Source organism: Panulirus ornatus, chromosome 10 (genome assembly GCF_036320965.1).
Source record: "Panulirus ornatus isolate Po-2019 chromosome 10, ASM3632096v1, whole genome shotgun sequence".
Lineage (NCBI taxonomy): Eukaryota > Metazoa > Arthropoda > Malacostraca > Decapoda > Palinuridae > Panulirus > Panulirus ornatus.
The window spans coordinates 22,351,335-22,367,815 of NC_092233.1; the positions used below are offsets into that span (position 1 = coordinate 22,351,335).

Consider the following 16,481-nt stretch of genomic DNA (forward strand, 5'->3'; position numbering starts at 1 on the left):
TATAGTTAGTTTGAGTAGCTGTAGGTGGATTTGAGGAATGTACTTCCAAGTTGATGTAATGATGTAATAGCCAAGTTATTTTACTGCACTATATTTATAATCAAACTTTTCTCTACTTTCTCTTTCCTTTATACTTTTATCATTAGTTTTAAGTGATTCAGAGTATTGTTTGATTCTCAGAACTTGCTTGGATGAAGGTGTTCCCAATGGCCTTTTACCAGGAAGTGTTCATTCAGTAGCAGAAGCTTTGTTGCTTTTCTTGGAGGCATTACCTGAGCCTGTCATCCCTTACAACCTGTACCAAGCTGCACTGGATGCCACACCAAACTTTTCTCTATGCAAAGAGGTATTGATATATTCTCTGATTCATTATTATGTTACTTCATATACGTAATCTTGAGAAGAAACTTATTTTTGTATAGTCTGCTTTATGGTAGCATGATGAACCAATTAGTTTTGTAGCAGTGCAGCCATATCTTTTGAAAAACCTATTGAATGTCTCACATCAAGTCTTCTTGTAACTGGGAAGCATATTTTAAACTTCTATCGAAAATAATTTCTTTTTATTTTACTCAGTGGGATAAAATGTACATTGTATTTCAGATCATATACAAGTTGCCTGATTATCACCGCAATGTATTCACTTACTTGATGGCTTTTTTGAAAGAACTATTGAATCATTCTGAGGACAACAACCTTGATGCCAAAACACTTGGTATGTTTCATGATAATTTGTATTTTTATTGAGAGTTGGAAATTTTCCTATGATACAGATTCTGATAGGCAATAGTTGGTAGGGAGCCACCAACCAGGTATCAGGAGAGTAAGTCATGGCTGCGTTGTGAGCCAGCACTTCAGTAGTTGTCAAGTTGTACTCCTCTCACCCAGGTAGCTGTCTTCTTTTTGCTTCACTCACACATGGACTGTAGCATTCTGTCCACAAACATACAGTCTCTCCTTGTCCCATTTAACAACACTTAAACTCACACAGCTCTTTTGTAACTCTAAATTTTACCTGCAGGGACCACTATGCATTTAGCCCTGCCTTTTGGCAAAATAATGGGAGCAATAGATAGAAGTAGTGGGTTGGAACATTAAATAGGAGCATTAGATAGAAGTTTTAGGTAGGAGCAATAGGTGGGAGCTTTAGATAGAAGTACTGGTACACCACTGATTTTCTGCCAGCTGTTGATTCGGTTTCTCCTTTAGTCCAGACAGAATTATGTGAGGGGACTTGAAATTACCGCCGCCACCACCAGACTAGTTTACTGGGCGGCCACAGATGGCATTGTGTGTAGGGTATGCTTATTTACATTCTTAACACTGCACTCATTGGTGGTGATACTGCAATTCTGTGAGATTCTTAGCTTATTTTGCTTAAATTTAACCCTAGCTTTGGCTTCTAAGACATAGGAGAGTGTCAGTCGTGGTGTCAAACATAAACATCAGTCCATATCGATTCAAGATAAAGTAGAACTGTTGAAAAAATGGACCATGATGTTTTGGTGCGTAAGTTATGTGGCATCTACAGTATTGGTTCAGCAACTGTTTATGATATAAAGAAGCAAAGAGATAAAATATTGAAATTCTATGCAGACAGCAATTCCAAGAGGCAAATGACGATTAGTAAAACTTTGAAAGATGGTAAGAGTACTGAGCACGATCGAGTGATGGTGGAATGGTTTCAACAGTGTTGGAGTGGTGAAGTGTACTTGTCAGATAGCATGATGATGGACCAGGCTAAGTTGTTCCATAAAGAACTTAAATTACACCATGAGCATGACTATAGTGAAGGATTGCTTCAAAGATTCAAGAAGCGTCATGGAATTTCCATGAATGAAGTGTAGAGAAAAGCGGTCTCCAAACCACAAAGGAACTGCTGAGTATGTGGATGAATTTGCGACACTTGTAGCTGATGAGCACCTCCATCGGGAGTAGGTGTATAATGCATACAAAACTGCATTCTTCTGGCGATGCACACATAGGAAAACACTAACAACAGAAGACGAAGAAGACCTCACAGGATTCAAAAAGGGGTGCATCTAGGGGAAATAGTGACTATGGCAAGCACTGAAATTGCACCCCTGTCCAAACATATGACACCAATATTTTTTTATTTTCATTACCTCTGCCAAGGTGATTATGTTTTTATTGGCATTTGTTTGTCTGTAAGTATACGTATGTAAGTAGGAGAGATGGCCAGAGAGCGTTATTGGATTACGTTTTAATTGACAGACACGTGAAAGAGAGACTTTTGGATGTTAATGTGCTGAGAGGTGCAACTGGAGGGATGTCTGATCATTATCTTGTGGAGGCAAAGGTGAAGATTTGTATGAGTTTCCAGAAAAGAAGAGAGAATGTTGGGGTGAAGAGGGTGGTGAGAGTAAGTGAGCTTGGGAAGGAGACTTGTGTGAGGAAGTACAAGGAGAGACTGAGTACAGAATAGAAAAAGGTGAGAACAAAGGAGGTAAGGGGAGTGGGGGAGGAATAGGATGTATTTAGGGAAGCAGTGATGGCTTGCACAAAAGATGCTTGTGGCATGAGAATTGTGGGAGGTGGGTTGATTAGAAAGGGTAGTGAGTGGTGGGATGAAGAAGTAAGATTATTAGTGAAAGAGAAGAGAGAGGCATTTGGACGATTTTTGCAGGGAAAAAATGCAAATGAGTGGGAGATGTATAAAAGAAAGAGCAGGAGGTCAAGAGAAAGGTGCAAGAGGTGAAAAAGAGGGCAAATGAGAGTTAGGGTGAGAGAGTATCATTAAATTTTAGGGAGAATAAAAAGATGTTCTGGAAGGAGGTAAATAAAGTGCGTAAGACAAGGGAGCAAATGGGAACTTCAGTGACGGGTGCTTATGGGGAGGTGATAACAAGTAGTGGCGATGTGAGAAGGAGATGGAGTGAGTATTTTGAAGGTTTGTTGAATGTGTTTGATGATAGAGAGGCAGATATAGGGTGTTTTGGTCGAGGTGGTGTGCAAAGTGAGAGGGTTAGGGAAAATGATTTGGTAAACAGAGAAGATGTAGTAAAAGCTTTGCGGAAGATGAAAGCCGGCAAGGTAGCAGGTTTGGATGGTATTGCAGTGGAATCTATTAAAAAAGGGGGTGACTGTATTGTTGACTGGTTGGTAAGGTTATTTAATGTATGTATGATTCATGGTGAGATGCCTGAGGATTGGCGGAATGCTTGCATAGTGCCATTGTACAAAGGCAAAGGGGATAAGAGTGAGTGCTCAAATTACAGAGGTATAAGTTTGTTGAGTATTCCTGGTAAATTATATGGGAGGGTATTGATTGAGAGGGTGAAGGCATGTACAGAGCATCAGATTGGGGAAGAGCAGTGAGGTTTCAGAAGTGGTAGAGGATCAGTGGATCAGGTGTTTGCTTTGAAGAATGTATGTGAGAAATACTTAGAAAAGCAAATGGATTTGTATGTAGCATTTATGGATCTGGAGAAGGCATATGATAGAGTTGATAGAGATGCTCTGCGGAAGGTACTAAGAATATATGGTGTGGGAGGCAAGTTGTTAGAAGCAGTGAAAAGTTTTTATCGAGGATGTAAGGCATGTGTACATGTAGGAAGAGAGGAAAGTGATTGGTTCTCATTGAATGTAGGTTTGTGGCAGGGGTGTATGATGTCTTCATGGTCGTTGAATTTGTTTATGGATGGGGTTGTTAGGGAGGTGAATGCAAGAGTTTTGGAAAGAGGGGTAAGTATGAAGTTGTTGTGAATGAGAGAGCTTAGGAAGTGAGTCAGTTGTTGTTCACTGATGATACAGCGCTGGTGGCTGATTCATGTGAGAAACTGCAGAAGTTGGTGACTGAGTTTGGTAAAGTGTGTGAAAGAAGAAAGTTAAGAGTAAATGTGAATAAGAGCAAGGTTATTAGGTACAGTAGGGTTGAGGGTCAAGTCAATTGGGAGGTAAGTTTGAATGGAGAAAAACTGGAGGAAGTGAAGTGTTTTAGATATCTGGGAGTGGATCTGGCAGTGGATGGAACCATGGAAGCAGAAGTGAATCGTAGGGTGGGGGAGGGGGCGAAAATCCTGGGAGCCTTGAAGAATGTGTGGAAGTCGAGAACATTATCTCAGAAAGCAAAAATGTGTATGTTTGAAGGAATAGTGGTTCCAACAATTTTGTATGGTTGCGAGGCATGGGCTATGGATAGAGTTGTGCGCAGGAGGGTGGATGTGCTGGAAATGAGATGTTTGAGGACAATATGTGGTGTGAGGTGGTTTGATCGAGTAAGTAATGTAAGGGTGAGAGAGATGTGTGGAAATAAAAAGAGCGTGGTTGAGAGAGCAGAAGAGTGTGTTTTGAAATGGTATGGGCACATGGAAAGAATGAGTGAGGAAAGATTGACCAAGAGGATATATGTGTCGGAGGTGGAGGGAACGAGGAGAAGTGGGAGACCAAATTGGAGGTGGAAAGATGGAGTGAAAAAGATTGTGAGTGATCGGGGCCTTAACATGCAGGAGGGTGAAAGGCGGGCAAGGAATAGAGTGAATTGGATCGATGTGGTATACCGGGGTCGACGTGCTGTCAGTGGATTGAATCAGGGCATGTGAAGCATCTGGGGTAAACCATGGAAAGTTGTGTGGGGCCTGGATGTGGAAAGGGAGCTGTGGTTTCGGGCATTATTACATGACAGCTAGAGACTGAGTGTAAACGAATGGGGCCTTTGTTGTCTTTTCCTAGTACTACCTCGCACACATGAGGGGGGGAGGGGAATGTTATTCCATGTGTGGCGAGGTGGCGATGGGAATAAATAACGGCAGACAGTGTGAATTATGTACATGTGTATATATGTATATGTCTGTGTGTGTATATATATGTGTACATTGAGATGTATAGGTATGTATATTTGCGTGTGTGGACGTGTATGTATGTACATGTGTATGGGGGTGGGTTGGGCCATTTCTTTCGTCTGTTTCCTTGCGCTACCTCGCAAATGCGGGAGACAGCGACAAAGCAAAATAAATAAATAATTAAATTGTTTGTCTGTGAGCAACTTTCAACAAAAGTTATGAACAAATTTTTATGAAATTTTCAGGGAAAGTCAGAAATGACACAAGGACCAATTGATAAGATCTTGGGAGTGATCCGAATCATTTTCTGGATCCAGGACGCCATTACATAAATATCAATTTTTGTGAATAACTATTTAACTAATAATGATATCAATATGATTCCAAATGCCAAAGGTATGATTTCATGTTCAAGAAATCTAAATGTTTAAGATCCGAATCATTATCTGGATCCCGGACGCCATTACACTGCAGGCGCCCCCTTCAAGTGGCACCCAGGGCACCTGCCCTACCTGCCATACCCTAGATACACCACTGGATTCAAACAATCTAAGGACAGACTTACCAACTTAGGGTGCTTAAACATTTAGTATTTGTTTAATTTGAATTCCTAGTAGTCCATGGTATACTTTAAACACATGGGAGATATATAATTAGTGGGTTAGAGGTGTGTTGATGAATTATTATTACGTGACCATGGTTGGTCTGGCAAAATGGTTAATCTGACAAGGCTTTGGAACCAAGAGTGCTGAAAAATCGGGGGTGTATCTACAATAGGTTGGAACGTTAGTTAGACATGGTAGGTAGAAGAAGTTGGCAGGAACATTTGGTAGTCTGAAAACACTGTTAGAGTTGCCCCCTGGCATTGGCCTGTTAAGGTGAAGCAGTAAAGATTGAAAAGCAGAACTGGAGTTCTCCAGTTATGGAGACTTTTGCCATGGCCACCCACTTAAAGGGAACAGGTGTCAGAGAAATAGATAGATCAATAGATTAGATAAATTTTTCATTCTTATTATATGAAATTGTACAGGTTGATACTTTGAAAATTACAGAAACTAATAATTAATACTCACTGTTCATTGTTCTTTAAATTCATTGTTCCTTATGCATTTTACTTGCTACTAGTGCTGAATAGATGTTATGTATTTCATGTGCTTTATAGAAACCATACTATGGTTTGATACTTTTCTTTTTTCTGTCTAAAAGCTAATACCATTATTTTCTTGACATCCATACAGAATAGGTGCCTAGATCATTGGTATAATTGATTAGAGGGGATATAAGGATTTCCAGCTGATATGTAAAGTACACACCTTAAACTTTAATTACCCTGTTGAACCTTTTAATGTTATGTTATCTACACACCCTCCCTGTAGAACCATCACATGAATTAGAGCTTCTTTCTTTGCAAGCATGTCATTTTTTTTCTGACTATCAGGCTTTTCAGTAATGTTCAAGAAGAGTGACCATGTGTCTTATGTTAAGCTTTTCTCAACTCAAGATCCTTACCTGCTGAATTTTGATTGTAGATCTCATCTTCCAATTCATACTTGAAGGTGTGCAATGAAAATTACAGCTGTAGGGTATAAAGTGGATATGAGGTGTCAGATACCTTTACATATATCGAAGACTGATTTAACATGGCAAACCAGTCTGCCAGTTCATTAGGTCAAGACATTTTTGCAGATCCATCACTTTTCTTTAGTTTTTATAGATTTCATATAGAAATTATAAGTCTGACATTGGCAAAATGCCTTTAGGAATACGTGACAAAAAAGTGATTGTCACTCTTGATGCATGCAGAAGATAAATATGTAATGTATGGTAAAGGATGATGTGATGAAACTTCTCAGAAACACTGCTGTAGTCACTTCAACTGCTGTAGTCACTTAGCACTGGTGGCAAATTTGTGATAACTGCAGAAACTGGTATGTGATTGTATGAGACTTCTGTGAAAGGAGGAAGTTGACAGTAGATATGAATAAGAGGGAAATAGAGTGAGGAGTACTGGAGTGAGAGAAATGGAGGAAGAATGCTTACAATGGTGTATGTTAGGCAGGCATATAAGGACAGGAATAAGGGGAGGCTCTTTTTCCTTGGCCACTCCCTTGATGGGAATGGGTGTCAGACAAAAGGAGTCATGCTGGGAGTGCTCATCCTCCTCGAAGGCTCAGACTGGGGTGTCTAAATGTGTGTGGATGTAACCAAGATGAGAAAAAAGGAGAGATAGGTTGTATGTTTGAGGAAAGGAACCTGGATGTTTTGGCTCTGAGTGAAACGAAGCTCAAGGGTAAAAGGGAAGAGTGGTTTGGGAATGTTTTGTGAGTAAAGTCAGGGGTTGATGGGAGGACAAGAGCAAAAGAAGGAGTAGCACTACTCCTGAAACAGGAGTCGTGGGAGTATGTGATAGAGTGTAAGAAAGTAAACTCTAGATTGATATGGGTAAAACTGAAAGTGGATGGAGAGAGATGGGTGATTATTGGTACATATGCACCTGGGCATGAGAAGAGAGATCATGAGATGCAAGTGTTTTGGGAACAGCTGCGTGAATGTGTTAGTAGTTTTGATGCACAAGAATGGGTTATAGTGATGGGTGATTTGAATGCAAAGGTGAGTAATGTGCCATTTGAGGGAATAATTGATGTACATGGGGTGTTCAGTGTTGTAAATAGAAATGGTAAAGAGCTTGTAGATTTATGTGCTGAAAAAGGACTGGTGATTTGGGAATACCTGGTTTAAAAAGAGATATACATTATATATATTTAAGTAGGAGAGATGGCTAGAGAGCGTTATTGGATTATGTGTTAATTGATAGGTGCGCGAAAGAGAGACTTTTGGATGTTAATGTGCTGAGAGGTGCAACTGGAGGGATGTCTGATCATTATCTTGTAGAGGTGAAGGTGAAGATTTGTAGAGGTTTTCAGAAAAGAAGAGAAGATGTTGGGGTGAAGAGAGTGGTGAGAGTTAGTGAGCTTGGGAAGGAGACTTGTGTGAGGAAGTACCAGGAGAGACTGAGTGGAGAATGGAAAGAGGTGAGAGCAAAGTATGTAAGGGGAGCGAGGGAAGAATGGGATATATTTAGGGAAACAGTGATGGCTTGCGCAAAAGATGCTTGTGGCATCAGAACCGTGGGAGGTGGGCCAATTAGAAAGGGCAGTCAGTGGTGGGACGAAGAAGTAAGATTATTAGTGAAAGAGAAGAGAGAGGCATTTGGATGATTTTTGCAGGGAAATGATGCAAATGACTGGGAGATGTATAAGAGAAAGAGGCAGGAGGTCAAGAGAAAGGTGCAAGAGGTGAAAAAGAGGGCAAATGAGAGTTGGGGTGAGAGAGTATAATTAAATTCTAGGGAGAATAAGATGTTTTGAAAGGAGGTAAATAAAGTGTGTAAGATAAGAGAACAAATGGGAACATCAGTGAAGGGGGCTAATGGGGAAATGATAACAAGTAGTGGTGATGTGAGGAGATGGAGTGAGTATTTTGAAGGTTTGTTGATTGTGTTAGATGATAGAGTGGCAGATATAGGGTGTTTTGGACGAGGTGGTGTGCGAAGTTAGAGGGTTAGGGAGAATGATTTGGTAAACAGAGAAGAGGTAATAAAAGCTTTGCAAAAGATGAAAGCTGGCAAGGCAGCGTGTTTGGATGGTATTGCAGTGTAATTTATTAGAAATGGGGTGACTGTGTTGTTGACTGGTTGGTAAGGTTATTTAATGTATGTATGACTCATGGTGAGGTGCCTGAGGATTAGCGGAATGCATGCATAGTGCCATTGTACAAAGGCAAAGGGGATAAAGGTGAATGCTCAAACGCGGGAGACAGCGACAAAGTATAATAAAAAAAAAAAAAAAAAGTTTGTTGAGTATTCCTGGGAAATTATATGGGAGGATATTGATTGAGAAGGTGAAGGCATGTACAGAACATCAGATTGGGGAAGAGCAGTGTGGTTTCAGAAGTGGTAGAGGATGTGTGGATCAGAAGTTTGCTTTGAAGAATGCACGTTAGAAATACTTAGAAAAGCAAATGGATTTGTATGTAGCACTTACAGATCTGGAGATGGCATAAGACAGAGTTGATAGAGATGCTCTGTGGAAGGTATTAAGAATATATGGTGTGGGAGGCAAGCTGTTAGAAGCAGTGAAAAGTTTTTATTGAGGATGTAAGGCATGTGTGCGAGTGGGAAGAGAGGAAAATGGGGTTGTTAAGGAGGTGAATGCAAGAGTTTTGGAAAGAGGGGCAAGTATGCAGTCTGTTGTGGATGAGAGAGCTTGGGAAGTGAGTCAGTTGTTCACTGATGATACAGTGCTGGTGGCTGATTTGGGTGAGAAACTGCAGAAGCTGGTGACTGAGTTTGGTAAAGTGTGTGAAAGAAGAAAGCTGAGAGTAAATGTGAATAAGAGCAAGGGTATTAGGTTCAGTAGGGTTGAGGATCAAGTCAATTGGGAGGTAAGTTTGAATGGAGAAAAACTGGAGGAAGTGAAGTGTTTTAGATATCTGGGAGTGGATTTGGCAGCAGTTGGAACCATGGAAGCGGAAGTGAATCACAGGGTGGGGGAGGGGGCGAAAGATCTGGGAGCATTGAAAAAAGTGTGGAAGGCGAGAACATTATCTCAGAAAGCAAAATTGGGTATGTTTGAAGGAGCGGGGGGACCAGGTGGGAGCGGGGGGCCAGAAATCCTCCCCTCCTTGTATTTTTAATTTTCTAAAATGGGAAACAGACGAAGGAGTCACGTGGGGAGTGCTCATCCTCCTCGAAGGCTCAGACTGGGGTGTCTAAATGTGTGTGGATGTAATCAAGATGTGAAAAAAGGAGAGATAGGTAGTATGTTTGAGGAAAGGAACCTGGATGTTTTGGCTCTGAGTGAAACGAAGCTCAAGGGTAAAGGGGAAGAGTGGTTTGGGAATGTCTTGGGAGTAAAGTCAGGGGTTAGTGAGAGGACAAGAGCAAGGGAAGGAGTAGCAGTACTCCTGAAACAGGAGTTGTGGGAGTACGTGATAGAATGTAAGAAAGTAAATTCTCGATTAATATGGGTAAAACAAAGTTGATGGAGAGAGATGGGTGATTTATTGGTGCATATGCACCTGGGCATGAGAAGAAAGATCATGAGAGGCAAGTGTTTTGGGAGAAGCTGAATGAGTGTGTTAGTGGTTTTGATGCACGAGACCGGGTTATAGTGATGGGTGATTTGAATGCAAAGGTGAGTAATGTGGCAATCGAGGGAATAATTGGTATACATGGGATGTTCAGTGTTGTAAATGGAAATGGTGAAGAGCTTGTAGATTTATGTGCTGAAAAAGGAATGGTGATTGGGAATACCTGGTTTAAAAAGCGAGATATACATAAGTATACATATGTAAGTAGGAGAGATGGCCAGAGAGCGTTATTGGATTACTTGTTAATTGACAGGTGCGCGAAAGAGAGACTTTTGGATGTTAATGTGCTCAGAGGTGCAACTGGAGGGATGTCTGATCATTATCTTGTGGAGGCTAAGGTGAAGATTTGTATGGGTTTTCAGAAAAGAAGAGCGAATGTTGGGGTGAAGAGGGTGGTGAGAGTAAGTGAGCTTGGGAAGGAGACTTGTGTGAGGAAGTACCAGGAGAGACTGAGTACAGAATGGAAAAAGGTGAGAACAATGGAAGTAAGGGGAGTGGGGGAGGAATGGGATGTATTTAGGGAATCAGTGATGGATTGCGCAAAAGATGCTTGTGGCATGAGAAGAGTGGGAGGTGGGTTGATTAGAAAGGTAGTGAGTGGTGGGATGAAGAAGTAAGATTATTAGTGAAAGAGAAGAGAGAGGTATTTGGACAATTTTTGCAGGGAAAAAATGCAATTGAGTGGGAGATGTATAAAAGAAAGAGACAGGAGGTCAAGAGAAAGGTGCAAGAGGTGAAAAAGAGGGCAAATGAGAGTTGGGGTGAGAGAGTATCATTAAATTTTAGGGAGAATAAAAAGATGTTCTGGAAGGAGGTAAATAAAGTGCGTAAGACAAGGGAGCAAATGGGAACTTCAGTGAAGGGCGCAAATGGGGAGGTGATAACAAGTAGTGGTGATATGAGAAGGAGATGGAGTGAGTATTTTGAAGGTTTGTTGAATGTGTTTGATGATAGAGTGGCAGATATAGGGTGTTTTGGTCGAGGCGGTGTGCAAAGTGAGAGGGTTAGGGAAAATGATTTGGTAAACAGAGAAGAGGTAGTAAAAGCTTTGCGGAAGATGAAAGCTGGCAAGGCAGCAGGTTTGGATGGTATTGCAGTGGAATTTATTAAAAAAGGGGGTGACTGTATTGTTGACTGGTTGGTAAGGTTATTTAATGTATGTATGACTCATGGTGAGGTGCCTGAGGATTGGCGGAATGCGTGCATAGTGCCACTGTACAAAGGCAAAAGGGATAAGAGAGTGGTCAAATTACAGAGGTATAAGTTTGTTGAGTATTCCTGGTAAATTATATGGGAGGGTATTGATTGAGAGGGTGAAGGCATGTACAGAGCATCAGATTGGGGAAGAGCAGTGTGGTTTCAGAAGTGGTAGAGGATCAGTGGATCAGGTGTTTGCTCTGAAGAATGTATGTGAGAAATACTTAGAAAAGCAAATGGATTTGTATGTAGCATTTATGGATCTGGAGAAGGCATATGATAGAGTTGATAGAGATGCTCTGTGGAAGGTATTAAGAATATATGGTGTGGGAGGCATGTTGTTAGAAGCAGTGAAAAGTTTTTATCGAGGATGTAAGGCATGTGTACGTGTAGGAAGAGAGGAAAGTGATTGGTTCTCAGTGAATGTAGGTTTGCGGCAGGGGTGTGTGATGTCTCCATGTTTGTTTAATTTGTTTATGGAATGGGGTTGTTAGGGAGGTGAATGCAAGAGTTTTGGAAAGAGGGGCAAATATGAAGTCTGTTATGGATGAGAGAGCTTGGGAAGTGAGTCAGTTGTTGTTCGCTGATGATACAGCGCTGGTGGCTGATACATGTGAGAAACTGCAGAAGCTGGTGACTGAGTTTGGTAAAGTGTGTGAAAGAAGAAAGTTAAGAGTAAATGTGAATAAGAGCAAGGTTATTAGGTACAGTAGGGTTGAGGGTCAAGTCAATTGGGAGGTAAGTTTGAATGGAGAAAAACTGGAGGAAGTAAAGTGTTTTAGATATCTGGGAGTGAATCTGGCAGCGGATGGAACCATGGAAGCGGAAGTGAATCATAGGGTAGGGGAGGGGGCAAAAATCTTAGGAGCCTTGAAGAATGTGTGGAAGTCGAGAACATTATCTCGGAAAAGAAAAATGGGTATGTCTGAAGGAATAGTGGTTCCAACAATGTTGTATGGTTTCGAGGCGTGGGCTATGGATAGAGTTGTGTGCAGGAGGGTGGATGTGCTGGAAATGAGATGTTTGAGGACAATGTGTGGTGTGAGGTGGTTTGATCAAGTAAGTACTGTAAGGGTAAGAGAGATGTGTGGAAATAAAAAGAGCGTGGTTGAGAGAGCAGAAGAGGGTGTTTTGAAATGGTTTGGGCACATGGAGAGAATGAGTGAGGAAAGATTGACCAAGAGGATATATGTGTCGGAGGTGGAGGGAACGAGGAGAAGTGGGAGACCAAATTGGAGGTGGAAAGATGGAGTGAAAAAGATTTTGTGTGATCGGGGCCAGAACATGCAGGAGGGTGAAAGGAGGGCAAGGAATAGAGTGAACTGGATCGATGTGGTATACCGGGATTGACGTGCTGTCAGTGGATTGAATCAGGGCATGTGAAGCGTCTGGGGTAAACCATGGAAAGTTGTGTGTGGCCTGGATGTGGAAAGGGAGCTGTGGTTTCGGGCATTATTGCGTGGCAGCTTGAGACTGAGTGTGAACGAATGGGGCCTTTGTTGTCTTTTCCTAGTGCTACCTCGCACACATGTGGGGGGAGGGGGAAGGTATTCCATGTGTGGCGAGGTGGCGATGGGAGTGAATGGGGGCAGACAGTGTGAATTGTGTGCATGGGTATATATGTATGTGTCTGTGTATGTATATATATGTGTACATTGAGATGTATAGGTATGTATATTTGCGTGTGTGGACGTGTGTGTGTATACATTGTGTATGGGGGTGCGTTGGGCCATTTATTTCGTCTGTTTCCTTGTGCTACCTCGCAAACGCGGGAGACAGCGACAAAGCAAAATGAATAATATAAATTGAAGGAATAGTGGTTCCAACAATGTTATATGGTTGTGAGGCATGGGCTATAGATAGAGTTGTGCAGAGGAGGGTGGATGTGCTGGAAATGAGATAATTGAGGACAGTATGTGTTGTGAGGTGGTTAGATCGAGTAAGTAATGAAAGGGTATGAGAGATGTGTGGTAATATAAAGAGCGTGGTTGAGAGAGTAGAAGAGGGTGTGTTGAAATGGTTTGGACACATGGAAAGAATGAGTGAGGAAAGATTGACAAAGAGAATATATGTGTCAGAGGTGGAGATAAGAAGGAGAAGCAGGAGAACTAATTGGAGGTGGAAGGATGGAGTGTAAAAGATTTTGAGCGATCGGGGCCTGAGCATACAGGAGGATGAAAGGCATGCAAGGAATAGAGTGAATTGGAACAATATGGTGTACTAGGGTTGACTTGCTTTCAATGGATTGAACCAGGGCATGTGAAGTGTCTGGGGTAAACCATGGAAAGGTCTGTGGGGCCTGAATGTGGAAAGGGAGCTGTGATTCGGTGCATTACACATGACAGCTAGATACTGAGTGTGAACGAATGTGGCCTTTTTTATCTTTTTCTGGCACTCCCTCGCTGGTGGTGGTGGTGGTGGTTGGGGGGAATGCTGTTTCATATGTGGCGGGGTGGCGACGGGAATGGATGAAGGCAGCAAGTATGAATATGTACATGTTTATATATGTTTATGTCTGTGTATGTATATGCAATTATACATTGAAATGTATATGTATGTATATGTGCATGTATGGGCGTTTATGTATATACATGTGTATGTGGGTGGGTTGGATCATTCCTCGTCTGTTTCCTTGCGCTATCTCACTGACGCGGGAGACGGCGATTACATATAATAAATAAAATAGATAAATAGATAGATAGATAGATAGATTGATAGATAGATAGCAGTGCAGAGAAACAGGTTAGTTGAGGTGTGAGTTTGGATGCAGTAGATTTGGAGGAAGGGAATTGTTTTCCATACCAGGAAGCAGATATGACAGTGAATGGAACCATGGAAGAGGATGCCATAGGATGTGTGAAGGGACGAAGTGTCTGGGAGCATTGAGGAATATCTTTTTTTTGTATGTTGATGGCTTTAATTACATGTCAAGGTCTGGCCTTAATTGAAAAATAGAGAGTATTATGAAACGGAAAAAGAAAAGACAAGGGAAAGTGTTTGCAGGTTTTAGAGGAAGTGAAACACCGGTCTTTTGAAATGCACCAGGTCATAGTTATTGGGAAAAACATGAGAAAGTAGAAATTTCCAAAGCTTCGAAATGCAGGGAAAGAAGCAGGTATCAAAATGACCCACCCCTGAGTTGCTAATGGCCACACAGTAATCATGTGATGCAGCAGTTTGCCGAGTATTGTGTGGTCTAGCTAGTGGTGGGGGCACACACGCAGCCAGCCCTTGGGAGCAGAAACTAAAGTAATACATATATGAGTGGGAAAGTGGACCACCATTGCAGTGTAGGGAAAGTGAGTCAAGTTTGGAAGTCAACCTGGGACAGTTTATAAGTTGGATCACTTTTGACTCTGTCAAGTAAGCATACAGAGCTAGACCACCCCAAATGTGAGAGCAGTACTCCATACAAGGATGAATCAATCCCTTTTATAGTTGGAGCAATTGTTCAGAAGGGGAGAAGTTTGAACATCTAAACAGGACACCCAGTTTCTTAGAGGCAGACTGAACTATTCCTGTAATGTGGGGTTTCCAAAAAAGAGTGGATGTTACAGTAATATCAAGTATATTTATTGAGTCAAAAGGTGGAATTACAGAACTGTCAAAGGAAAGATGAAAGCCATATTGATGATCAGAGAAAAGACTGATTTTTGAGGTGTCTCAGGGTATTGATTTGTCCTTTTGTGGAGTACTGCTCTCATATTTCAGGTGGTTCTAGCTCTGTATGCTTACTTGACAGAGTTGAGTAATGACATAAACACTTTTGACAAGATTTTCTTCAAAGTTACTTTATTCAGTAACATGTTTTGTTTTGATGTACAGTGTTTATGAAATATGAACCAACTTATACTTCAAATTGGGCATTGCAAATTCTCCTGGTGAGTGGGTTTATGGAATAGTGCTTCAAATTGGGTATTGCAAAGTCTCTTGGTGAGTGGGTTATATGAAGTATCATTAATAGACTTAGTGTCCATGCTTATCTTGACACATAAACAATATTTCAATAGCATATGATGACTGTATCAGTACATCATTTCTTGTATGAGCTGTAGTTTTCAGACTTATAAGGCTATGATTCCTTACATTATCATATATTATCTTGCCTATTTAGAGGTATGCAGCTGTGAGTGAAAAACATTATGATAGATACTCCTGTAATCTTGAGGAAGCTTAGATCATTCTCTACTGTTCTTACCATTGTGAGTGAATGTACACAAGATGTTAGATTGTGGAGTCTGTGTTTAGCAGAGATAGTACAAAAGAGGTTTCATACACAAGGAAACACGGTGTTAGAATCCCCTGTTCTAGCTGAGTTAATAGTTAACCTTCAGGTTATTTAATGTATGTATGACTCATGGCGAGGTGCCTGAGGATTGGCGGAATGCGTGCATAGTGCCATTGTACAAAGGCAAAGGGGATAAGAGTGAGTGCTCAAATTACAGAGGTATAAGTTTGTTGAGTATTCCTGGTAAATTATATGGGAGGATATTGATTGAGAGGGTGAAGGCATGTACAGAGCATCAGATTGGGGAAGAGCAGTGTGGTTTCAGAAGTGGTAGAGGATGTGTGGATCAGGTGTTTGCTTTGAAGAATGTATGTGAGAAATACTTAGAAAAGCAAATGGATTTGTATATAGCATTTATGGATCTGGAGAAGGCATATGATAGAGTTGATAGAGATGCTCTGTGGAAGGTATTAAGAATATATGGTGTGGGAGGCAAGTTGTTAGAAGCAGTGAAAAGTTTTTATCGAGGATGTAAGGCATGTGTACGTGTAGGAAGAGAGGAAAGTGATTGGTTCTCAGTGAATGTAGGTTTGCGGCAGGGATGTGTGATGTCTCCATGGTTGTTTAATTTGTTTATGGATGGGGTTGTTAGGGAGGTGAATGCAAGAGTTTTGGAAAGAGGGGCAAGTATAAAGTCTGTTGTGGATGAGAGAGCTTGGGAAGTGAGTCAGTTGTTGTTCGCTGATGATACAGCGCTGGTGGCTGATTCATGTGAGAAACTGCAGAAGCTGGTGACTGAGTTTGGTAAAGTGTGTGAAAGAAGAAAGTTAAGAGTAAATGTGAATAAGAGCAAGTTTATTAGGTACAGTAGGGTTGAGGGTCAAGTCAATTGGGAGGTAAGTTTGAATGGAGAAAAACTGGAGGAAGTAAAGTGTTTTAGATATCTGGGAGTGGATCTGGCAGCGGATGGAACCATGGAAGCGAAAGTGAATCATAGGGTGGGGGAGGGGGCGAAAATTCTGGGAGCCTTGAAGAATGTGTGGAAGTCGAGATCATTATCTCGGAAAGCAAAAATGGGTATGTTTGAAGGAATAGTGGTTCCA

General features: G+C 41.3%; 1 protein-coding gene across 1 annotated transcript in view; it reads left to right on the top strand.

Moving 5' to 3' along the window:
* Ocrl (Oculocerebrorenal syndrome of Lowe) overlaps positions 1–16,481 on the top strand; it is a 255,729-nt gene that overhangs the window by 228,073 nt on the left and 11,175 nt on the right. Inside the window, exons 17-18 of the mRNA XM_071665596.1 lie at positions 181–346; positions 604–715. Coding sequence (XP_071521697.1) covers positions 181–346; positions 604–715 — 278 coding nt within the window. The remainder of the gene's footprint in view (positions 1–180; positions 347–603; positions 716–16,481) is intronic.